Source organism: Lepidochelys kempii, chromosome 19 (genome assembly GCF_965140265.1).
Source record: "Lepidochelys kempii isolate rLepKem1 chromosome 19, rLepKem1.hap2, whole genome shotgun sequence".
In the NCBI taxonomy this organism is placed as follows: domain Eukaryota; kingdom Metazoa; phylum Chordata; order Testudines; family Cheloniidae; genus Lepidochelys; species Lepidochelys kempii.
In genome coordinates, this window is record NC_133274.1 from 18,105,412 (window position 1) to 18,131,738 (window position 26,327).

Genomic DNA, 26,327 nt, shown 5'->3' on the forward strand with positions numbered 1-26,327 from the left:
CAGCTTTGCCCAAACTTTAATAAACTGAAGAGGGTTTAGGACATGACACAATACAATAAAGAAACAGTCTTCCTTTCTTCTAACTTGCTGAAGACCAAACTTTGTTTCTCACAGCGTGGCAAAAAGGCAGAACAAAAGGAATCACCCCATTTCACTCACCCCATCCTCATCTCTGGCAATTCTGAGAATATCACTAGTAGGCAGTGCACATTTAAGGACTAAGCCAAATAATACTGTAGGCAAGTTGCTAAGCCCAACTTCTAGGACAATGGCACTTTTTATTGCATTCAGGAAGATGGACATGACAAAGAGGCAAGGGAAAGTTTCCCTTTAAAGTGTTAATAAAATATAGCATCTTGAATGTTTCAATCCAAGGTGAATAGCAATGAAAGCTTTTAAAGGCAGCATCTGAAAACAGTTCATCGTGTTCTTTTCTATACCACCCCCTTGATGCAAGGAGTTAAGATTTCCCAGCCCAAGAAGCAGCACCAGAAAATGCTGGCATTAAAGGGCTAAAAGTTATGCCCCATTCACGCAAAGATGTGGTTTCCTGACACTGTGGCATTTTTACATGATCTCAAGTTAATTACATCCCTGCAGAGTGACATGTCACAGTTAGAATCAGAGTTGATCATGTTCATGAACAGATTAACTCTGCCAGATTTTCCTGGTCTAAGTTCATTGCTAGCACTGAAAGCACAAAAACCACCAGTGCCAAAGAGTTTTAAATAGTAGTTTTAAAAAGATAGGCTGCATAAAGCACAATAAACTGACATCCCACCTTTCCTAGCTCAGCTCAAGAGCTGAATGAAGAAAGCCCCAAAATTTGACCTCCTGCAAAGAGTTCAACTGTATGACAACATGTGGTATTTGGAGAAAGCAGCCCAAATACCAAGTTTCTGAGACACAAACTCATGCTAGTATTACCGTGCATTAAGAAGCATGTGCAACTGGATTCTCCACGGTGAAACTAGAGCCTGTTCCAGCATCTAGCCTTCCTGACTTTGTTTTGATTCTCAGAGGTGGGGCAGAGCTGCAGAGAAGGCCCAGAGCTGCATGCACCATGGCAAATGCTCCTCAGGGAGTTATAAGGATCAACAGAGGAACATTCAACAAAAGACAGCAAAAATTCAGAAAATAAAAAGGGACAAGATTTTGTCAAAATTATAAACATAACTTAAAGCCCATAGCTGACAGCATTCAGGCTATTGCTGTAAGAAGTCTAGGAAGTCTAACGAAGACTCTGCTCCTCTTCTAGTGAAGATCCACCTGGACAAATAAAGGACAAGAGAAGGAATTATTGAAGACCAAGAGCACCAGATTTGAAGTGCAGAGTAGATTCCGCTCCGCCTTCAGTGGTGTGAGCGACAGTGCACTGCCCCTCCCACCCCATAGGAGTTCCACACCTACCTCACGAGGCTCTTCTGCCCCAGCACAGTGATGCCTGCTAGCTTATAGGGGCATTGAGACAATTTAAAAAAATGCAGTATCTACCCCTTTGAAAGAAAGCCGGTTATATACGACAGCATTAAAGTAAACTAGAAAACAAACACCGCAGAGCTGAAGAATAAAATCAGGGTACCTGTTCCCTTGGGCTAAGCAGGGTCACATCTTATCCCAAGAAGCAAAATCCTGCTTCCTTGGGCCAGTTATTAAAGCAAAAATGACAACTGAGTTAAACCCAGATTTATGTGCTAATGACCCCACTAACCAGGCTGTGGGGGAAATCAGCACAGAAATAAGTACAACAGCTTCTGGGAAGTCTTTGAATTTCCATTGATGATCTCCTAGAATGTGGCATCACAAGCACCAGATGTCTCCATACGATGCACTGTATCTGTAATATCATAGGCTTTCTGAGATACTTTCAGTGACTCAAGGTACCAAGAAAACTTTATGGAGGGAGAAGTTTTTAAAGAGTATTTCTGTTCCAAGTGCAAACCACCATCTTTTTAGGGAGACCTACGCACAATAGTCTAGTAATTTTCTGACACTCATTGCAGTTCCTTTGAAATGATCGCTACTAGGAGGAAAATAACTCTCCCAATCCTATGGCTTTAGCAACAAAAATCCTCCCTCACTCTTGCAAATACGACATGTACGTACACAAATTCTGCTTAATTTATTAGAAAAATACCAAGTACGCCTACAGGATAGGCAGAAAGTCACAGCTGGGAGCAATGGAGAAACTAACAACATCACGTTCAGACACCAACTCCAAGAAGAAAAAGGGACTTCACAAAACCAGTTACAACAATTTTGTTTTCCTGCAGAAGCTTGAATTTTAGGACTTTTTAATGAGAAAAAAAACTGAGGTTTTAGTATTGACAATAAACCTAATTTTCCACAGGTGCTCAGCCTCTGCAGCTCCTATCTGAGTGGCGAGAGCTCAGCACCTCTGAAATTCTGGTTCATTGTTTTGACATGGGAACCTGTAGTCAGAACAGCTGAAAGAGTGATAAGGACACCTAATCTGCCTTTACATAAGAGGCAAACAGGCAGATGAGCCTATAGGTAAATACACGTGATCACAGCCTAAGCAGGCTAATTATAGGGGTTTTTCCCCCTCCTTTTGAATTGTTTCTATACCACGTTTCTAAGGTAAAGGTTTCCTCATCAAAACAACAGCAGCTTTTTAAATCCTCAGCTTTTCTCTCTACTTGGTGTAATGTTTCAGATAATGGTTCTACAGAATTAAGTCTAGTAATTGACTGAGTCTCTCATTTCAAGAGTGCATAGTACATTTATTATTTAAAGAAAAAAAAACTCCCATAAAAAGTACCTTTTTGTACTTTCTTAGCAAAATGGGCAGGCAGCAAAGGGGATCAGAACCAGCGACAGCGTTCCCAGACACAAAAATACCATGCATCACTCAGAATGCAGCTGGCATATATGCACAGTGCAAGCTGACTCACATCTTGCCAGTCTTTTTCAGACTGATTTGAAGAATTCAGATGTCAGGAGGGAAGGAAAGAAAAGATAAAGGAGGAAAGAGACAGACATCATGTTTTAACATTACCGGGAATTAGTCATGATTTACTGATGGGAACTTCAGTTCTGTGATCTCAGAGTCAGGCGAGCTGCTGCCACTTCTGTCGCTGTAGGTGTCCCTGTAGAAGTCAGACAGCTTTAGGAAAGGGAAGCTCTAGCAGAGATTATACCACAGGACTAGCCAGGCAGCCTAGTTCAACTGCACTTGCTGTTTACAGTGAGCACAGACCCTTTAGAGATCAGGCTGCACATCATGGCTGAGTGGGAGCTGGCTGTAGGTGTAGCAGGTTGGGGGTTCTAGACGACACTCTGCTGCTCTTGTCTTTAAAGGCAGGGATCATTCCCCACAATGGTTTTTCTTGCTTAATTTTGTGGAACAGCCATCAGTGGCCTTGCTGGCCTCCAGGCGCCTCCACAGCTTTTCCCCAGGCACTACACAACCAGAACACCAGGGACCTTGGCCTTTATTTACTTCTGAACAGAGTTTTTGGAAACCTGAAACCCTGCATGAAAGGTTAAGAATTTCTCCCAAGAGAGAAGTACAAAACCCAGTAGGACATGTCAAACAAAGCATGTTAAGACTAAAGTCTGCAGTCTCTATGGGAATGAGGCTAAATCACAATGACCTGGTTTAAAATTTAGGGGTCTGTGCATTTCAAAAGCTATTTAATGTCTTCATAAAGGCAAGCACAGCCCCAGTGACATGTCAGGTAAGCTAGCCAGAACCTTTAGTATGACCCATTCTACTGCAACCGTTCCAGGGCAGAGGTCCTGCTGCCTTTAATCTGGAGAGAGAGCTACTTCATAGGAGCTTTGATAACTCAGGAATGAGAAGAGCTGTAAGACAGGCACCTTATGCCTAGAACACATCCTAAGCATGGAAGCACATTGTATGTTGGTGCAATGAAATACAGACTCATCACCAAGCGGTGAAGTGTTTAATCGGCAATAGATTATAACAACCCCAAATGTTCCAAGTTACCTCTTCCCTCCTGACAGCAAAGCGACCAGCAGCGCCCGATCTCAGCGCAGCCGTTCCCAGCAGCACGTTTAGAGAAGGGAAATTTAAGGCCTTGTCTACACTACGGGGGGAGATTGATCTAAGTTACGCAACTTCAGCTATGTGAATAACATAGCTGAAGTCAGTGTACTTAGATCTACTTACTGCGGGGGCCACACTACGTTACGTTGACTGGAGACGCTCTCCAGTCGACTCCACTTGCACTTCTTGTTCAGCTGGAGTTCAGGAGTCGATGCGAGAGCGGTCTGTGGTTGATTTAGCAGGTCTTCACTAGACCCGCTAAATCGACCACTGATGTTGTAGACAAGCCCTAAGATAAGTCGTCTCAATATTCTCAAGGTCTAGATATTTCACATTTATATTCTCTTGGTCTTCTGTATTTTGGTTTTGTGCCCGCCTAGCTCAGAGATTCAAATGAGCAGGGTTGGAGTACAAATGCCAGCCATTTCCAGGTACTATTATACCAACTGCTGTATGCAGGATGCTTGCAACTCCACCCAAGAGTTTCAACGCTTTTCTCGTTGTAGTAAATTATTGGGTCCACTTGTGAAGGACACAGCTTTTCCTGATACAGTCACTTGTTCAAGATGCTTTCTACTGTGCTTTGCTCAGTTACCAAGCTGTCTCTGCTGCCTGCTGTGCTCTACACGCATCATTTTCCCGTGTGTCCAAAGGACATGACTGCTTCATCTTTTAACTTCTTCCAGCATGTCAATCCCTCTGCAACCCAGGCCAACAAAAAGTGAGAAAGGAATCTACTCTTACTTTGGATCCAGCAAGAGGACAATACAGAGAACAGTGTGGAGATTATCTAGGTGCGCCATCTAGGCCAACAGTGATCATGTTGTGCCTGGTAATTGTTTGAATGTTCATGGAGGGTGGGGAGGATGCCAGCAGCCGTCCTTACTTTATGCAAGGGCCAGGCCCAACCACAATGCCTGAGAACACCCCGGCATACCTGTTCCCCAAGGAAAGGTACAACATGCATACCCCTTGTTCTTTGCAAGGGTCTGATCCCCCTTAAAGGTAAAACCTTCCCACGATTCTGTGTTGGGCAGAATAACTCCACAATGCCCCATTTGGTCAGAGTCTTCAAGGCACAGTCTAGCCCAAGATGAAAGAGATGAAAGAAGGGAAGCTGAAAGTACGCACTCAATGTTTTTGTGCCAGACATGCTGGGATCCCCATCTCTGTCAGATCTTGGAGTCCCCAGCACAAGTGTTAGAGAGTCAGCCATGGTTCACTGGAGAGCTCTGTACTATAGGAAGTCAGGCACTGAACTAGGATACTGATTCAAACCTACCTGGGTGAGAGCCTGCAGCCCTTCTGTAGATAATGAGTGAGCCGCCCTGCGGAGGCCAGCAGGAGGCCAAAGTATGGGGGAGATGGCTTTATGGGTCTGGATAGGAACTCTGGGTGATACTGAACACCAACAAAAAATGGATGCTCTAAGAGAAGAGAGAAAAGCACGGAGTGTGTTAGGTTAATTCTGAATAATGAGTCTCTGAGATCACCACCGAGCAGCCACATCTTATGTTGGAAGGCCCTGCTGGATAACCTCCTCACACCTCACAGCTGGCATCTGCTGCTGACAGACCAGCTAGAGCAGGGGTTCTCAAACTTTTCCCTTCCGAGGCTCCCCAAACATGCCATAAAAATTCCACAGCCCACCCAGGCCACAACAGGTTTTCAGTAGATTAAAAGCCAGGACCGGTGTTAGGGAGGAGCAAACAGAATAACTGCCCAGGTTCCCACGCCACAGGGGGTCCCACAAAGGTAAGTTGCTCAGGCTTCAGCTTCAGCCCAGGGCGGAAAGGCTCAGACTTCATCTTCAGTCCCAGACAGCAGGGCTTGGGATTCAGCTTCCTGTCCTGGGCCCCCATGAGTCTAACGCTGGCCCTGCTCTCTGATTTATTTGGGCGGACCCCCTGAAACCTGTTCTTGGCCCCCAAGCCCCTGGTTGAGAACCACTGGTCTAGAGAACATCATTAGGATCTGAGCTGCACAGCCAAGCTAACAAACTCAGGACCTCCGAGTTCCAACCCTGGCTTTGGTTCCTTCTGTGCTCTGGGAGGTCACCTCCCTGCTCTGTCCTTTGTATTTCTCTGTCCTCCGACTCCTAACAGTCATTACTATTTTGCATTTCAATAGCTCTGTTCGGGGAACAGACTTGAGATATTGAGATCTTACCCTGATCCCATAGAGAAGCTGCCATGTCAGACAAAAAACTCTCTCCTTGACAGACACACCAACTCCCAGCACAGCTGCTCAAGTGCTCACCTTCCAACTCAACCACTTCCATTCGCTCTCCTTCCACATCCTGGCCTACGAATTTCAGGCCCTGCTCTTCAAAGAAGCATTTCAGTTCTGGATTCACCTGAGGAAAAGCAGCAAAATACACACGATCTCTCAGGCTCTTCAGTGAGAAAGCTTACAAAGAGCCCAGAATACACCAACTAATACCTCAAATCTGTGTCTGTGTCTCTCTTCCAGGAAGTCATGATCTCCATACAATTTTCCTGCCCAGAAAGAGAGGACCTTTTACCTTCTTAATTACATCCAAAATCATGGTAAACTCCACTTGATGTTCCTACTTCTCTTTAACCAATTAATTTATAACCCCAGCCTACTTTTCCCACCATCTTCCCCGTGTTAGCCACAAATCATACAATCTGCACTGCAGCATTACAACTGAGCATTAGCTCCTAGGCATCCTGCCACGCAGTGGAATTTACAGACCTGAATTAAGAAAAGGAGAACTTGTGGCACCTTAGAGACTAACCAATTTATTTGAGCATAAGCTTTCGTGAGCTACAGCTCACTTCATCGGATGCATCCGGTGAAGTGAGCTGTAGCTCACGAAAGCTTATGCTCAAATAAATTGGTTAGTCTCTAAGGTGCCACAAGTTCTCCTTTTCTTTTTGCGGATACAGACTAACACGGCCGCTACTCTGAGACCTGAATTAGGTACCTAACTCTGGGGAGCCTAGGCACCTACGAAAGGGATTCACAGAGACCAGCAAGCTGAACAGAGAGCTACCTAAATCAGCCAACAGGAAATGCTGAGGAGCAGGGTCTAAACCCCACCCTCGGAGGTAGTCAACCACCTGTCTCCATTCAGACTTTACAGCTGGGAACACTCTTTTGGAGTCAGACACTTGGCCAGGCACAGGTCAGACCCCCTCCCCCTTACTGCCAATAGCTGAGGGATTAGCACACTCACCTGTGATCTGGGAGACCTGTTTGCAAATCCCCACTCTACCAGTTTTGGAGCAAGGACTTGAGCCCAGGTCTCTCACATTTCAGGTGAGTGTCCTAGCCACCAGGCTATTTGGTGTGAGTCTCTCTCAATCTTCCCTGCTGAAGTTGTTCCATTCTGTATAAATCATTAAATATGCATTGGGCCTGACAGAGGTGGTGAGAAACTGACTCTGTAGTCTGGTGTTTGGAGCACTCCCCAGGGACATGGGAGAGTCAGGTTCCAGTCCCTGCTCCAAATCAGGAAGAGTGGGAATTTAAACCTGGGTCTTCCACATCCTGGGTGAGCCACTGGGCTATTTGGGTATTATGGGACAGAGACATGTGTCCCCCGCCCCATGGGTGTTCTGAGCATGCCTACTGAATCAGGTCCCACAGGCGAAATAGGCGAGGAGTGCTTTGCCTGAGAATGGGGGTAGGGCTCAGGTATGAGCTAAGGCCCCGACCAGCAGAAACTTCGGCATCTATGGAATTCAGGCATCTACAGCCTAAGACAGCAGTGGAGTAGCTCAGTGGCACCTGAAGTGACCGTTATGGCTTAAGGACCTTTGTGGATCTAACCCAGAGTGACTGGTTTCCACCAGAACCTACTTCTTCCAAAGACAGGGGGGCTGATGTTTCACTGCCACCACAGAAAGTCTACGGAATGCCTAGCAGACAACAGTCTGAGCCATTTTTTTTTTTTAAAAGCATTAAACAATCTGACTAACTTTCTAAATCTCACTTCTGTCCCACGTGACACTGTTGTCTCATGAATCACTTCGGACACTAGAGAAGATAGAGTAAAAAAATCCCATACTCATGATCGAGTTCTTGGTTTGGAAGAGGGTTCTCCTTTTGCCAAGCCTCATGGTCCCACCCATTTGCCCAGGGTTATGTTCTGGCATGTCTATGACCTAGAGGAGATTATTAAAACAGTGAACTGTGACTGAAACAGGAAGAAAAAACCCCCAAACAGGATTCAAATGCAAACAACGTAAGAAATAGAAACAACTAAATCTGTCTTAAGCAGCCACTCCAGTGGCCCAGCACAATCAGACATTTAATTGAGGTGTTCTTTTAATTAAGATGCAGAATTGTATTTGGTAGGTTTGGCGATATTTTGGGGCAGTCTCAATATAGGAGATAGTCTCATAATGGTGGCATCTATACAGATCCCAGTGTAATCACGGTAACAGGATTCCAACTGCAGGGCTCTACCTGCAAAATCAGAATCATCATCAGCATGTGGTGGCTAGACTTATAAACTTGATATTTTAAACATACTCCTTTCCAAAGTCTGAGAAAAAGGAGCACTGTAAATTATTGTAGCTGAGGTCACAAACTATCCCAATACTGTGGGTTGTTGACTGGCTTACCTAGCTGAGATTTTTATGGACTTGCAGCCCTAGTTCTGCGTGGACAGAGACTCAATTGGCTCAAGAAGAAAATGCTTAAGAAGTTAATGTTTAGGTAGGTTAATATTTGGCACTGTCACCACTAACTTTCTCTGTTTGGTCATATCCACCATTCCACTATAAATTTTGTTGATTGCTCTGTAAAAGTCATTAATGCTGAAAACTGCCCTTTAAACTCTCAGGAGTACGTTCTTTGTTTTATAAAAATGCGTAGATGGAAAAAACCCTCTGTGTCTGTACATTCTACAGCATATGATCCCGCTGCCAAAAAGATGACAGATTGATTTAAGGTAAACCGAACTAGGACATTTACTTCCAAAATAAAAGTGCCCATACACAGACTTGCATGAAGATATCAAGAGATGTAAATTCCAATTTCAGATATTTCAGTACAAGTTTGTTTAGCTGTATCTACGCACAGAGAACACTTCTAGCTTTGAAGGGGGGGTCAGAACAAGCCACACTTGAATCATACCATACTCACCACTGGATGAGTAGTTTTGGGGTCAAATTCTGTAGAATTGGCATCTGTAAAATGACATTCTTAGATTAGAAGCAAGAAGTCACACACTGAACATGAGCTCATGAAAGCTTATGCTCAAATAAATTTATTAGTCTCTAAGGTGCCACAAGTACTCCTTTTCTTTTTGTGGATACAGACTAACATGGGAGCAACTCTGAAACGAGTAAGATAGAAATGAATCCCACTCCCATACTCATGTGAGCAGTACCAACTTATGCAGGGATCACTTGTGAGAGCAGAATCTGTCCCATACACCAAACAAGCCCAGATGTATTTATTAGCCTTCTTAGATAAGTACTTCTGAGTTTAGATAGAAGCTGCCATCTTCCTGAGGACAGCATCATCATTTGTGACAAAGGCAATGTGCGAGACCATTATGAAATTCTGTAAACCAGTTTCCAATTTGCTTTAAACATCAGAAAAAATGACTTATTTTCTGGAAATTAAATCTTTTGTTTCACATTTTAATTCTAACTAGCAAGCAGACTTGAAACTGGATTACAGTATTTTATAGTATATTTATATCTCCTACCTTGCTAACTTTCAGCTTGATGGACTGAGCAAAGTGGGTACAGTTTTCCTTTAAAACTGGTTCTTGGAGACAGATTTTTCCCCAAAAGCCATCTGCTACCCACAAAGAATGGGGAGTAGCTACAGCCATCATCCCAATCAATCCATTAATAACCTGAACTCAAAGTTAGTTATCACTGCAATTACCTTGCCAGCCGAGAACATTGCGTGCAAACTCCACAACCGCGAGCTGCATCCCCAAGCAAACTCCTGTAGAAAGAGCAGAGAGTATGAAAACGACATTGGGTAGTGAGCTGGGATGGTCTCCAAGAGCATGCAGTAATGCAAAGCTCTGCACTTTGGCACCTGCATAGACATCTACAACACAAAGAAACATACTTTATTTATAGAGGAAGGATGTCTTGTGGCTACGGCACTGACTAGGATCCATTCCCTGCTCTGTTTCAGACTACCTGTGAGACTTTGGACAAGTCAGTTGATCTCTGGGCCTCAGCTGCCCATCTGTAAAATGGGGATATTTCCTCTGTCACACTACTTGTCCATATGGTCTAATTCAATTTTAAGTAAGAGTCTCTGCCCAAAAGAGTTGAATATAAAGCCCAACACAATGGGGTCCCCATCTCATTTGTGCCCTATGTGCTATCTTAATACAGATATTAACAACTTCTTGATAGACACTGGCAGCAGTCATTGATATGCCAGGGCTGCACTGGAGAGTAAGGTATCTTCCCTTAGTACATGGAATCAGAACACAGTGGTTTAAAAAATATTTATATATATTCACACACAGTGTCGCACAACTGTGAATCAAGAACAATGCTTAGTACTGTATGTGTCTCTCTTATCTTTTCTCATTACATGCATGCATTCTGAGAATTAAAATTATGGGGGAAAATGAGTACAATCAACCACATCCAGAAGAAACTCAAGTTTCCTTGAGAATATTAAAAAACATTTTAAATGCTGCTTTGGTGTTCTGTTAGTTTTAAGTGTTAGTCATTAGCTATAGAATAATATACCACCCACCTGCATCAAGAGAACACTATGGGGTTAAGAAAGCATTAGCACGTAACAGTCTAAAGCAAGAGCTTGATTCATCCACAGTAGAGATGTCTCTGATCAGAGGGCTAGAGTGGGATTAAGATTTTGGATGTACACCTGTAGCTCCTTGCTTCCCCCCTCCCTCCATCATTACTTCATACTGTCAGATACGTTTTATTTCTCACCTAACAAGGGCTTTTTTTGTTTTCTTGCCCAGGAAATAGCTTGAATTTTCCCTTCTGTTCCTCGAACGCCAAACCCACCTGGAACCAGGACTCCACTGTACAAGGGAAGGGGGAAGGAAAAAAAAAAAAAATCCAGCTATGTGAGACTTGCAGTTTTCTATACCCTCCAAACAAGTATTGCAGCTCTTCTGCTTTAAGACCTTGGAGTTACAAGACCTGACCAATTCATTTTACTACCAAGATTTCTTTGAATATAACTGCATGCACAGTAGTGAAAAGCCTAAAGGTGCTTATAAATGGCAAGGAATATCTGTACTAAAATAATCTGATGAATGGGATTAAATGACAAGATTGCCTATGACAGCAGGGGACTGAACCTGCTGCAATTGCAAAAACACAAGGATTCTGCAGGTGATTCTTTGTATTACTGACCAATGGCAAGAAGTGGATATCTGCTTCCCTAAATAACCGATCACTAGTTATGACCCACCACTGCTCATTTGGCTCACTCCACCCCTTCCCTGCAACCTAGTCTCTCCCTTCCTCCTCCAACATCCCTCTTTCCTACAAAAAAATTATAATCCCACATTTGTACCCTCCTCTTTCTCCCAGCTTTGGCCATCCCCTCAATCCTCACCCTTCCCCATCCCACTTTTCCCCCAGTGGCCCTTCCCATGCCTCACACTGCCCCCCACCCTTTCTCCTTCTCTTCCTCAAAACTAGCCAGTTGTACACATAGCTAGTCTGTGTAATCACATTGCTATTGCTGGCCCTCCCTCCCCGATTTGGTTGTTACAATTACGCAAAATTATATTGTAAACTCTGCAGGACAGGGGCTTTCTCAGTGCATAGCACAATGTGGGGAGGGTCCCTGAGTACAACTGTGTACAATCATTTAGAAAATGTCAGCAAAACGAAGGGAAGTCAGATCCTCTTTGAGGAAAGGCCTAAGGTTATGAACTGCTTACTCAGCACTACAGAGCTTCTGCCAGGCCTCATGGTATCGCACTGGTTCTTCTTGTAGAGTAGCTGGTTCCAAGTCTGCAGAATCAATATACTAGGAAGAAATCCAGGAATAATCACAGTGAGAGAGACTGGCACAAGACCCCCAGATACCAAACCCTGCTGTTTAGTTTTCATTGAATCTAGATATATTAGACTCCCTCCCTGCCAACACAGGCTTGTTTCTTATCGTACATTTACTAGTGGCTTGCTTGGTCTGATTTTCCACCTGCTAGGCAAGATAGCTTCTTGTTCATAATCACTACAGTCTTTAATTACATGTGCGGACACCAGGCTTTCTGGAGGTCCTCTACCTCACTGAGCAGTTTGGATGGTGACTGATAAGGCCTGAGTGCTAAGTAAGGCTGAGGTCCACAGGTTTTAGATTGCATGCAGCGTATAAGTCACACTTACAATAATGAGGATAAAAAATTCAAACAGTCTCCTTAACTGTGCATGTTCAAGTTGCACACTGAATGTGGCAGGCGTCCAGGAGAACAATTAGACTGCATTATGATGGCACATATGAAAAAGAGTTACAGTTCTGCAGGCACTCTTATCCTTAGCATCTCCTGACTTTGGGGAGTTTCACTTTTCTCTTCTCTCTTAAATAGCTCTTTAAGCCCTTGTGAAACACCTATATGCAGGGGTCCCCTGTGCCCATAATGACAGACTACCGTGACAAGCAAATCCTATCAATAATCAGGGAAGGCAAATGATGGAAGGCAGCCCAGCCTTTGTACAATGCTACAATAAATTAAGTGCCAGTGCACAAGATATACGTCACTAGTCCGATTACAAAGAGTGCTGCCACACACCTCTTGGGTGCCACTTCATATTTAGAGAGAACATGGTTTAAAGAAACTTTTCTTTAAAGTTTCAGATGAAAGATGGCAGACATTTCAGTACTCCAAGAATGTTCACGAAGTTCAAATATGTTCCAAGAGGCTTACAGAGAATCAGTTTCCAGCTGGTGTCAAGATCACAGTGGAATAGTAGGACAGAGTACCATGAAGCTTGACAGTGCCACCAAATTAAGTTAGACTACCCTACAAAGAATTGGTTACAGTAATGGCTAGAGGAAGTTCAAAATGAACGCTGGCCTTCCCAACACTACTCGGGTCAACACTGAACACCTAAAAAAACCAGACAGTGCACATGTATTATATAGGTTTCAGAGTAGCAGCCGTATTATATAGATCCTCTGTTCTGAAAGTGGGAGGTTGGTTTGCTATTGAGTTGTATGCATGTAACAGATGTTTGGATGCTGTAATCCAAGGGAAATGAGTTATAATATTCCTGGCTGCTGAATCATTCTGAAAACTGTGAGGTGTATCCTAGATGTGTGCAAAAAACTGTAAGCAAGAACAATCTGGTTGAGATACAAATACCACTCCAGCTAGGAAGGGGGAAAAAAAAGAGAATACCTTTATGTCAAGTTTGTGATTGATGGCCAGTGCAGAGTGTTCCAAAGCTTTAATGACAGAAGCATAGGAATCTGAGAACTTGGTGTATTTGCCAACAAGTGCAATGGAGCAGGTCTCTAGCAAACGGTCATATCTAGAAACACAAAACCAAAATACAGGGCTTGTTCATTGTTAATAGGAATTGATGGGTACTGTGCGCTTTTCAAAATCTGGCCTAATGGGAGCTGGCCGCTTGAAAGACTGGCTGCTGACCCCTTTTACAAGTCTGGCCTTTGAACAGTTGTTACTCTGAATGAATGACAGTAATCTGGGGACTTTCCTTTATCAAATAATGGAAGAAAAATTCTGCTAAGTAGCCACAGAGAAGAATAATGGTATGGGAGAACAAATAATTTCTTACCTTTATTTCCAGTTATCTTTTGGTCAGTTTTAGGTTTGTTTTGCTTTGTTTTTGATGAGCTTAGTTGTACTAGGTCCAAAATAGGTATCAAATTTATTAAATAAAAGTCAGAGGAAAGCACAGTCAATTTTGTTTATCTTGCACAGTATTGTCCTCTGTGCATTCCACTCAGTCCACTCTGATGGCTGAGGGAAAAGAAAGACTTCTAAATCCCACAGGAATGCAGATTTCCACAGCCTGGCAGTGCAAGATGTTACATTCTTGTTTGCAGGATCTGGAAAGCCACAGGACTCTCTGGGCCTGATCCTGAGCATTCACATTCATACTGAAGTCAATGAAAGTTGCAGGTACTCGGCACTTCTGAAATGGGGTCTCTTACTGAGGTTCCAAAATATGCCTATAATCAGGGCTTTGGAGCGGAGCCCAGAGCTGGAGCGCAGAGCAGCTCCGGAGCAGTGAAGCTGCACATTTTTGCCTGGAGCTGGAGCAGAGCCGGAGTACAGCTCCAAAGCCCTGCCTATAAGTGCCTAACTTCAGGCACCCTGCTTTGAAAATACTGACCCAAGTTACTATAAACTTGGAGAGCACAACTCTTGTCAATCTGAATTCCTCCAATCATTCCGTTCAGGTCAGATGCCTTTTTGTTTCGCCTTTAACAGCAGCACCCATAAATAGTAAAGAGAACATTGAAAGGCAGCCCAACTTTGGTACAATGCTGCAATAAACTGTCAGTGCACTAAACATACATCACTAGTCACATTATACATTGTGGTGTTATGGGTATTACTTTGCTTTGCCTTTGTAAGCATATTTACATTGTACAGTCATATTTAATTTAGTTTTCACCATCCATGTGATTAGAACATATTAGAATTCTAGAGTACTAGAATACTTAAGGAGCTGAAGAGATCTCTGAGCCATTAACAATTATCTTTGAGAACCCAAGGACGACAGGAGAGATCCTAGAGGACTGGAAAAGGGAAAATATAGTACCTATCTATGAAAATGGGAACACGGACAACCCAAGGAATTATAGACTGTCAGTTTAAATTCGGTACCCAGAAAGATAATGGAGCAAATAATCAAATGAACAATTTGAAACCACCTAGAAGACAATAAGGTGATAACTGTCAACATGAATTTGTCAAGAATAAAACATTACATGCAGTTCTTTGACAGGGTAGCAAGCCATTTGGACAGGGAGAAGCAGTAGATGTGATATATCTTGAATTTAAGGCTTTTAGTATTCTTTCACACGGCTTTTTCATAAGCAAACTAGGGAAATATAGTCTAGATGAAATTATTATAAGGTTGGTGCACCACTGTTGGAAAGCCATATTCAGAGAGTAGTTATCAATGGTTTACAGTCAAGCTGATAGGGAACATGGAGGTGGATCCAAAAAGGATCTGTCCTGGGTCCAGTTCTATTTAATACCTTCATCAGTGATTTAGATAATGGCATAGAGAGTGTACTTATAAAGTCTGCAGATGATACCAAGCTGGGTGGGGACTGCAAGTGCTTTGGAGGATAGGATTAGAATTCGATACTGACAAACTAGAGAAATGGTCTGAAATAAATCGGATGAAATTCAATGTAGACAAATGTAAAGTATTCCACTTAGGAAGGAATAATCAACTGCACAACTACAAAATGCGAAATGACTGCCTAGGAAGGAGTTATAAAGAAAACGATCTGGGGGTTATAGTGGATCCCAAACTAAATATGAGTCAACAATGTAACACTGTTGCAAAAAAAAAGAAAAAAAGAAAACATCATTCTGGGATGTATTAGCAGGAGTGTTGTAAGCAACACCCAAGAAGTAATTTTTCCGCTCTACTCAGCATTGATATGGTCTCAACTGAAGCACGGTGTCCACTTCTGGGCACCACACTTTGGGAATGATATGGACAAATTAGAAAAAGTTCAGAGGAGAACAACAAAAATGACTAAAGGTCTAGAAAACACGACCTACAAAGAAATATTGAAAAAACTGGGTTTGTTTAGTCTGGAGAAGAGAAGACTGAGGGGGAACATGATAACAGTCTTCAAGTACTTCAAAAGACTGTTATAAAGAGGAGGGCGAAAAATTGTTCTCCTTATCCAGTGAGGACAGGACAACAAGCAAGAGGCTTAATTGCAGCAAGAGAGCTTTAAGTTAGGAAAAAACTTCCTAACTGTCAGGGTAGTTAAGGACTAGAATAGATTACCTAGGGAGGTTGTGGAGTCTCTGTCACTGGAGGTTTTTAAGAACAAGTTAGAGAAACACCTGCCAGTTTGATTTAGATAATACTTAGCCCTGCCTCAGTGCAGGGGACTGGAATAGATGACCTCTCGAGGTTCCTTCCAGTCCTACATTTTTAGGATTACCCTCAACCACCGTATCAGAAGTTGCTAAATCTTAAATACACCAGTGAAAATTTGAGTTAGTTTAGCTGTTTTTCTCCACTAGCTTTACAAAGTAGTTCTGCAAGGTCACTCATTTCTCACCCAGACACATGCAAAACGAATTGTATCAGTGACCTCTATTAGCTACAGCGGAGCAGGGAGGAGTCTGTAGGGTAAAGGTAAATCAAGGTTTGTTCATTTAGAAGTTTCTGAAACTTACCATTTTCTTATACCTAGGGCCCTACCAAATTCACAGCCAAGAAAAACGAGTCATGGACCATAAAATCTGGTCTCACACTATGAAGTCTGGTCTTGTGTCTGCTTTTATCCTATACTATATAGATTTCACAGGGTAGACAAGTGTTTCTCAAACTGGGGGTCCTGACCCAAAAGGGAGTTGCAGGGGGTCACAAGGTTATTTTGCGGGGGGAGGGGGATCGCAGTTTTGCCACCCTTACTTCTGCACTGCCTTCAGATCTGGGTGTCTGGAGAGCGGCAGCTGTTGGCCGGGCACTCAGCTCTGAAGGCAGTGCCCTACCAGCAGCAGCACAGACGTAAGGATGGCAATCCCATACCATGCCATCCTGACTTCTGCGCTGCTGCTGGCTCCAGCTCTGAAGGCTGCCCACTATCAGCCGCACAGAAGTAAGGGTAGAAGGACCCCAACCTCCTCTACAATGACCTTGCAAACTCCCCAACCCCATTAACTCCTTTATGGGTCAGGACCCCTAAAATCACAACACCATGAAATTTCAGATATAAATAGCTGAAATAATGAAATTTTGTGAAATTGACCAAAATGGACGTGAATTTGGTAGGGCCCTACTTATACCCCATGGAACATACAATGTTGAAAGCTTCAGTACATGCTTGAATGTTGACTAAATCCTGACTTCACTATTTCCCTAATGGTGGGGTGTTCGTTACCCTGCTGTCCACGGGGGTACTAATATGTGCCAGGGAGTCCAAGACAGAAGACACATCAAGAGACAGCTGCTTTGCTGGGTTGGAAGTGAAATAAAGAAAGAATGATATTGTTGTTGAAATGCCTCCAATGACTCCTAAACATACATCAATAATTTCTAGTACAGCTGGCCTGTTCAGAATAAAAAGGAAAAAATCCTAAAGCACACATTCCTGTTCCCCTTTACATTATTTTAAGCATGTTTTGAAGTAGTACCAGGTTACAGGCAGAGGATGCAGTTCTAAGGAACTCAGTAAATAAACTGCCCAACAGTATCTTAGTTCTCCCTGTTGTTGTTGTTGTTGAATAGTTAACTATCTAAAAATAAAATGCATTGTTGTGAAAACAGATAGAGTTTTGGGGGAATTTGAAACACAGGCCTTCTGGGGAACCATTCCCTAGCTGACCACTGAAAGCCAGGGCACAATCCAATTCCAAACTATTCCCGATGGTGGAGCCCACCTGTCAGCCATCTCTTTCCACTTCATGAGCATCCTCCTGGGCTGCTTCTCTATGGGAAGGTCAAGCCTGCGGCGGAAGTAATCAACAACTCCCTGCTCCTCCAGTAATAGAGGAACCCGGTAGATGGAAGAGACATCATGAACACAAATGACCTGTTCATAAAAAGTGAGGGTCATTAAAACATATCCATATGTACCTACAAATGATCCTAGCAGAACATCAGACAGCTGGACACTACTACTTCCTTCTGCCTCCAGAAGACAACTGTGTGATCATTTAACACACATTTACTCAAAATGAACAAAAATTGATTTTGAATTCAAACAGCTTATAAGAACATTCTTCCCAAATGAATGGTCTAGCCAGAGAAGCTAATATTTGCCTATGGCTCCTCACAAAAAGTGCCGCTAATGGAATGAAGTAGGAAAGAGCAAATCCAGCTCCCACTTGAATGCACAGGGAAGCAGAAATCTCAAAACTGTCGTAAGGTAAGATCTACTATTTAAAATAATAAATGCAGCTATAAGCCAGTTTCCAGTGACTAAGCGTGCACTTTACAGAACACCCAGCACAACTTGGCTGTCCTCATCCTTGGCTGTTTCAGTAGAGAGACCACTGACTGAATGGGCCATAGAGGTTGAACTCCAAACCCTCCCATGCTCCCTGTTTATTTTGCCCAATTGCAGCTGGTCTTGAACTGATATTACAAGCTCTTTGGGGTAGGGACTCTCTTATTTTAGGATTGTGCAGTGCCCGGTACAATTGAGCCATTTTCTGACAGGTGCCTCTAGGTACTACTGTAATATAAACCCGTAATAACTGATCTCTCCAGACCAAGACTGAGGCATGTATGCAGGGCATAGAGAAGCTTGTACTGTTAAGAGAATTTGACAACTTCCATCACCACTAAATTTACAAAAATGTTTTTAAAAAATAGTTAATTTAAGACTCGCCAAACCATTCTGTAAGGCTGAGAAGGGGGATTATTTCAATATCTCTAGTCCATTCAACTCTTCATGTTCCTGATGAAGGGATTAGACTTGTGATACTTATCCACTGGGAATAAGACTGTACTTGAAATCTCACAAAACATTCCAATCCAACTTTGAAAGTCCTGCTTCCTCCTGGATTCAAATGGAAGCTGCATTCAGTTCTCCACAGAAAGAATTAAATAGCAATTTCTCCTTATATGGTAAAAAGCATTTAGCATTAAAGTGTGATTATGGTTCAAATGAAGAGTATGTAAAAAAATGGTACCCACTTAGTCAGTTTACTGAAAATTCAATACTTTTTACTTCTAGCTGCAGGGCAGATAGATTTTATTCTAGTTTACACAGCAACAGAATTTTGAGCCAATATCCAACTGCAAAACTGGGGACAATGCATGAACCAGTAAGACTCAGCTTGACTTTACAGTGCTAGAATTTAGAAAACTATTTTTAAAATGAGCAAGCTTAGTCTGGAATAATTAAGAGACAAATATGGTGCCCCACAAGGATTTCATGAAAGTGATACTTTAAGGTGTTATCCCTTTTAGTCTACAAAACACTTATTGTAGTAATTTTATCTTTTGTTCATACCCAATGATTTATCTACTGACAAATAACGATTGCCTATCATTTAACAATGAGTTTCTTGTACATGAAAGACATCACATTCTGGAGTGAAAAATAAATGTGTTGCAAATAGCACTAAATTTTCCTGGATAATCTCTTCTTGTGTAATCTGTCCCTAATGTGAACATGCAGATATGAGCAATGCCCAAGTATGACCATTAGATAGCATATTTTATACAAGGAGTAATGTGCAAAACACAACGACAAATCCCATTACTCAAGGTAGTGCTAATACTTTTTGAGTTCTAAACACTGGTTTTAGAAGCCACAGTCTTTCCTAAATGCAGAAGGAATTTAGAAGGTTAACAGGTCTCAAGACTAGCCACTGGGAAATAAGAGAAATCTGTGCAATCTGATTTAACAATTGTAAGAGGTTTATTGTACCTCATGTACTTCTGCCTATTCAGCCAGGTATCAGGCTTACATATATTTGTCAATTCCACTCTGTGTGAGAGAGACACGTATTTAAGAACTGGAGATAAGAAACATGTAGATGTATTTTTAATGTATAGCTAACACAGAGGAGCTCTAGGCACCAAATAAAATGTTGCTCTCAGCATCTGACAAATGGCAGAAATACTGGTTACAGGGAAAGGGAGCAAGAACAGCAGTTTTTACCTGTTCTGGTTCTACATGACAGAACATAGAGATCTTCTCTTTTACTGAGGTGTCCAGCGGAGTGGAGCATCTGCACACAATCTAGCAAAGAAAGCAGCAATATCAAAGCTGTGAAGCAGAACAGCAACACTCGGGCATTAATCTGACCAGTCGCTAAAAACAGTTTCTATGCCAAGTTCCTATCATGGATTATTTGTCAATATAGTTTATTACTTCTGTACCACCACTGGTATAAAACAGCATCCTGTCATCCCAAGTCCAGTTTAGATCAGGAAAGGTTGCTGAAGGATGCCAGCCCCACACTTTCCAAATGAATGCGATACAGCAAAACTTACCAAGTCTGGTGAAAGACCAAGTCCTCTGAGTTCACGAACACTATTCTGGGTGGGTTTAGTTTTCTGCTCTCCTGTAGAACTTGGCTAGTAGTCAAAGAAGACCAAAATACATTATTGAACTAATGTCTAGATGTGCATATGAGGAGTGCAATAGTCATTCAAGCCCTCATATTAAGTTTTAATTATGGGTCAGGAACCCTGAATTTATGATAGTCTTTCCCCCATTTCACTGCCAGAGGGACTGCAGGGTATTGGGGAAGGGAGAGGGAAAACATGAAGACTTTAGCGGGATAGAAGGTCAAGGTACCTGTCGAGTGCGTGCTCCCTGTAAGTGAATAACGTTTTATTCTTTGAGAGAAGGGGGCCTGAATTAGTTGTTCCCCACCCCCAGGAACTAGCAAACTAGTTGGCCTGCTGTACCCCATCTACATCCAATAGTGCTGGATAATCACATCAGATAGATGTTTCTGCTAAAATGATCACCAGTGAAATATACAGTGGTATTGTAGCGGTGTTATTCCCAGGATATGAGAGAGACATGGTGGGGGAGGTCATATTTTTTACTGGACCAAATTTTGTTGGGGAGAGAGACAAGCTTTTGAAGTTCTCTGTCAGATCATCATGAATTAAAGAACACTCAAATCTGAGAGTCTACACAAGGTTACAGTGTCAATTAAACCTCTTACTGAGGGAGACAGTTTAATCAAATTTAAAATGCACGTTACATCAGAACTATTCAACTTTGTAACTAAAACCACTCAAAAAAAAAAAAAAAAAAAAAAAAAAACTTTAGGGACTGCCTAAAAGAATATCCTGGAAATGACTATTTTAAAGTTTGAAAAGTTATCTGATTTATTTTATAGATTGTGTTATCTCAGACTTACAAGACGACACATGTAAAGAGAGGCTGTTAAAAGGGTACCAATAAGAAACGCAGAACCCAATTCTCTTTTCTATAGTACCTTGTGTAATCTGTACCAGCACAAATTGGGTGAAAATGGTATCTACTCTGATTGATAGCATTTTACAATCACTTTACAGATGTGTAAACGGCTGCTCAACATGCAGGGAAATGGGACACTAGGCTCCCAGAGTGCCCTCAGTTATAACAAACAGAAATAAATATTCCAAAATTGTGCAACAAATATATAAAAGAAATACAGAAGTTTACATTTGCTGAAATTCCCAACTATTTACTAGGCACACAACAGTATACTTTGGGAGGATATAGGTACTGCAGGCTAGCTGTGAACAGCTATGTCTCTACATGGTCTGAATTATTTTCTTGTGTGCACACTTATGCTTTGCATTAAAAACACACAGTACACAGATTTCTTTCTGTGTGTGTGTGTGTTTATAAAATAAACCCTAATTATACAAGAAATCCCTAGCCATCACAGCTTTCCACGGACTTACCTGGGGAACTAGACTGACATGAATATTACAGAAGTTCTCTCTTTTGGCTTTGAACTGGAACTGGCGGAAAGCCTCGATGAAGGGCATACTTTCTATATCTCCCACTGTTCCACCAAGCTAAATGAAAGAAAACCATTTAGAATAGCACCAAACTTCTCGTAACTGATCCTACCCAGTATCTTTCCGGTCTCTTCACATGATTTAAGAGGAAAAAAAAAAAATGGGAAACTAGCCTATTGTACAGCCATTATCATTGTCACTGTGCGGAATCTCTGAAGAAATAGCAGCAGGATTTTTGCTGGACATATGGTGTCCTTTAATGAGATGCTGGGTATTGGATGATGTGTTCCATGGCATTTTTCTGTTCCTCTCAGACAGCTGTACATGGCCAGATGCAGCGTAAGCAAAGCTGGCCAAGAGAGGGTCCTCTTGCAACTTGCAACTCTTCCTTCTATCCAACCACTATTTTAACTCCTTAACGCCCTCTTCTTATGACAGTTTTGATTGCAGAAGAAAAGCAGCTTCCCACAAGGCCAATGTTGCTCTAAGAATTGATATGCAAGGACATTTGGTTCACATGCCTTACTACCCTGGAGTCCAGGCATATTAACTCTGTGCTGAAACTGAGCTCCAATGCCCTAGGCAACAAGAAACCCAAAGTACCACCAAAAAAAAGAACAGGACGACTTGTGGCACCTTAGAGACTAACAAATTTATTTGAGCATAAGCTTTATAAAAATTAGTCAGTCTCTTAGGTGCCCCAAGTACTCCTGTTCTTTTTGCGGATACAGACTAAAACAGCTGCTACTCTGAAAAAAAGTACCACCACTTCACCCTGCTAGAACACCATGCTGACATGCACACAAAATGGGGTTTGTTCTTTTTGAATTGTCCCAATCAATAGAATGAAAAATTGTTTAACAAAAAAACCATTCTCTATAAGGTTTAACTGCCAGTGCACAGTTCCATTTACTCTGCATGGCAATCAAGACTAAGGAAGGAAATGCTACAAACCTCAATCACACACACTTGGGGTTCAATGCCATCTTCATCCACAGGAATTCGTGCCTGCCTCATTACCCACTCCTGGATAGCATCTGTGATGTGGGGGACAACTAGAAGAGAAATAGGGACAAAGGTTAAAACCATAATCTCCATAAATTGGAGTCTAAAACTCATTGTGTAGCAAGTTGAGATTAACTGGCCATTACTTCGCATTCACATCTAATGTTATGTCTTTTTAATCAAAGCATTCCTTTTAATAAGTGGTAATTCCTAGTCATGACCTTTCAGATGAGGAGATGTAGTCCCACTCCACATCTCGGACAACTGTAAGTGATGTTTTTCAGTTGGAAGCCTCCAATATGAACTGTATTATATGTAGAGCCTGGAGAGTTTTGTTATTTTAAAATGGTCTGTGAAAGGAGTTTTATGCAAGCAGACAAAGATGACCTTTTAAAAAAAGGGGGGGGAGGGAGGGGGCAAAAAGACTAACTCAATCCACAGAGAATGCAGCTTCCAACCTGAAATCACAAGAGCAGGAAGGCAACTTTAAATGTTACTAGACTGTGTCCTGTAGTATTATTTAATGAGTTATAAAAAAGCAGTGGCCCACCTTAAATCAGCCACAAGATGTACATGATCCACAGGATACTGGTCTGAAAAGGAGATTATTTGTATGCAGTGTAGTTGAAGCCATAATGGTCCCAGGATATTAGATTACTGACACTTTGGGTTTGTTTACACTAGAAAGTTGTCCTGCTTTAACTACAGTGATACAGTTAAAGCAACACCACTAATGTGGGCAGTTCTATCAGTATAAAAAAGGGGTTTCAGTTTGGTATAGCTATTTCTATATGGGAGCATACCAATACTATGCTGGTGTAAGGCACCTCTATACCAATATAACTGCACCCACACTAGGACTTCTACCAGTATAACGATGTTGGTTAAAATGTAACACCGCTGACTGATATAGGTATTGTAGTACAACTTGCAAGTGTAGACCAGTCCAAAGAATTATTCAATGTCCTCTTTGTAACTCAAATGAGATAAGAGATGTAGAAATACCCAAGATAGAGACAGATTTAGGTTTATATCTACAAGAGGTAAAGCAAAGCATTGCATCACCTTGGACAGTTTTGCCCAGGTAATCTCCCTTCCTCTCCTTGTTGATGACATATTGATAGATTTTCCCAGTGGTCAGATTATTGTCCTTGGTGAGACGGATATCAAGGAAGCGTTCATAATTACCCAAATCCAGGTCTACCTCCCCTCCATCATCCAGCACAAACACCTCTCCTGCAGCAAATGGTAAGATGCAAAAACATCAGCGTCAGCTAGACAAAGTGCATGCAAGCAAGCTGTTTTTCTGAGACAAGTGAAAGAGTTCAGCGTAAGAAGACAAATTCTTGATAAAAAGAAAAAGGAGTACTTGTGGGACCTTAGAGATTGGTTAGTCTCTAAGGTGCCACAAGTACTCCTTTTCTTTTTGCGAATAACAGCCGTGTTAGTCTGCACTCTGAAACCTTCTTGATAAAATTGTATAAAATAAACTATTAAATACTTTTAAAAGAATAGCTAATAAGAATAAAACCCTCATAGATCAGAAAGTGGAATAGGATTAACATGTTAAAGAATAAATCACTGCACAGCCTGTGTATAAATGACAAGAGTCTGAGCTTATTTATGATGACATAAAACTGAAGTAAAGCTCTTGAGATCAGACTTTCACTGAAATGTATTTTAACCCCAGTTCAATAAATCTGAAAGGAAATATTTACATGTCCAGCATAGTCATTTATTATGGAAATTATTAGTATCAATATTTGTTCTAGGTGAATCTACACATTACAAAGGCTTTAAAGAAAATATAGAAAAGGATTCCCTTCATAGGCAAACAATCTTCAGTACACCTTTCTAAGGATGTTTGTTTAAAGATCACAAAATCCTCACCAATGTTGTCTTATCCACTTTCTCCAGCTATTCATCTCTCTTTTCCCTCTCACTCAAAAACAGTTTTTTATTTCCTTCTTATGCAGATAAAAAGGTTCAGCCCCCCACTAGGCAACTAGTCAGGTCCTACAACTGCAACAAAAAGGAGCCAACTGACAGTATACAACTTTCACCTGAAATCACTGATGGGCTTGTCACTGATGCCTAGGAATTAGCCTTTGCTAATTTCAAACCTTCGTCCTGGAGAAGGTGTAAGAGTGTACAGAATAAGTTGTTTATATCAAAATATTTCCCCACTCCCCACAAAAGCCTTAGGACTATACAAAAATTAAATTAGAGGAATTTTATGAATGCGGAGTTCAGCTTACCATGCTCATACGGAGAGAAGGTTCCTGCATCAATATTAATATATGGGTCAATTTTAATGGAAGTGACATGTAACCCACATGATTTCAGGATCGTCCCAATGCTGCTTGCAATGATCCCTTTTCCAATCCCTGAGATGACACCACCTGTGACTAGAATGTATTTCATTTGTCTAAGGACCTAGAAAAGAAAATATTCTTTGTTAGACAGCAAGATCTGTCAATTTAAGTGGACAAAAACAAATGGCCAAACCGAAGTAAGAATGTTCTCTGAAAAATATCTGTGGAACAATAAGAGAAGTATAGGAAGACTGAACATATTCACAGAGCAGAGATTTTAGAGCAAGTATTCACAAACAGAAGAAAAGGAGGACTTGTGGCACCTTAGAGACTAACCAATTTATTAGAGCATAAGCTTTCGTGAGATGAGATGAAGAAGAGATGCACAGATGTCTACTGGACTAGCAATAAACCACGTACAGTCCTTTTCTAACGGTATGCTTCACTACCAGGTGCTGTGTGTCATGGAAGTCTTGCTGCTCCAGTTGAGTGAAGTCCCCCCCCATTCGACAGGAGCAGAGTGAAAGAGCATCAGAGTCCATATTCAAATGGCTGAGGAAACCGGGACTGAGCCTGGCAGCCGGGGGTCGCAGGGCTCAGGCTAGCGCGCCTAATCTTGCTGTGTAGATACTGCAGCCGGGGCTGGAACACAGGCTCTTATGCCTGGGAGGAGTAAGTGGGTGAGGGGCAGAGCCCAGGGAGCTGCAATGTCAAAGCACCGGCCCCACAGCTATGTCTAGCCCACTGGCACAAGCCCTGCCGCACCGCCCTGGGCTGAACCCATTGTGCTCGGCGCTGTACAGTGACCCCCGGCGGCTGCCAATCCAGAGACCCAGGCACTCTGCTGGGGGGAGGAGGGGGCTAGCACCCAGGGCCTGGTGGGGGGCGCCACGGCCACGGGGGCAGCGAGACACCCCGCCCCTCCCCCCAGCCGCTCACCCTCCTTAGGGCGGGCCCGGCCTTAGCCCCGCCCCCAGCTAGGCCGCGGCCCGCCCTTCCCCGGCCCGGGGCTGCCAGCGCCTGAGGGCTCCCCCCGCGGCCGGCGGGCCCTCCCGGCCCTCGCGTGGGGCCGCACCCCGCCGGCCCGACCCCCACAGCGGCTGCCCGGCCCCGCCCGCGCCCCCCCCGGCCCAGCCGCCCGCGCGCGCGCTTTTCCACCCCGCTGCTGCCATGGCTCCGTCCACCCCCCTCGCCCCACGGCCCCATCCTGCCCCTCGCGCTCACCGCGCCCGCTGGGCCCGGCGGCGGCGCGAGGCAGGTGAGCGCGCGGTCCCGAGCCGGCTCGGAAGTGAAGTGAGCGCATGAGGCCGGCGCGCTGGCAGCGCACGCGCGGCGCTGAGAAGACGCGCCTGCGCAGTGAGCAACACGGGCGGA

General features: G+C 42.9%; 1 protein-coding gene across 2 annotated transcripts; it reads right to left on the bottom strand.

Annotated features, from left to right (window-relative positions):
• On the bottom strand, positions 1-26,327 carry CTPS1 (CTP synthase 1). 2 transcript variants are annotated; one of them, XM_073318096.1, is made up of 19 exons: positions 26,178-26,327; positions 24,897-25,074; positions 23,704-23,874; positions 22,588-22,688; positions 21,574-21,690; positions 20,158-20,241; positions 19,823-19,903; positions 17,589-17,740; positions 13,377-13,509; positions 11,916-12,004; positions 10,948-11,042; positions 9,908-9,970; positions 9,152-9,195; positions 8,070-8,166; positions 6,476-6,531; positions 6,293-6,389; positions 5,316-5,460; positions 3,020-3,110; positions 1-1,269 (listed from the first exon to the last, which is right to left on the bottom strand). In XM_073318096.1, the coding sequence occupies exons 2-18, from the start codon at positions 25,060-25,062 to the stop codon at positions 3,026-3,028; spliced, it is 1,776 nt and encodes a 591-aa protein (XP_073174197.1). In that variant the 5' UTR covers positions 25,063-25,074; positions 26,178-26,327; the 3' UTR covers positions 1-1,269; positions 3,020-3,025. The 2 variants fall into 2 exon arrangements, with proteins under 2 accessions (XP_073174197.1, XP_073174196.1); XM_073318095.1 differs by lacking the exon at positions 26,178-26,327 and adding an exon at positions 25,290-25,842.

Bases quoted from the DNA above. Each gene is read 5' to 3' on its own strand.
- CTPS1 (XM_073318096.1), bottom strand. From the start codon at position 25,062: ATGAAATACATTCTAGTCACAGGTGGTGTCATCTCAGGGATTGGAAAA. The intron at 20,242-21,573 runs GTAAGTCCGTGG...TTTGACTACTAG, and splicing joins ATGTCAGTCTAGTTCCCCAG to CCAAGTTCTACAGGAGAGCA. The intron at 8,167-9,151 runs GTGAGTATGGTA...AATCTCCTCTAG, and splicing joins CCAAAACTACTCATCCAGTG to GTCATAGACATGCCAGAACA.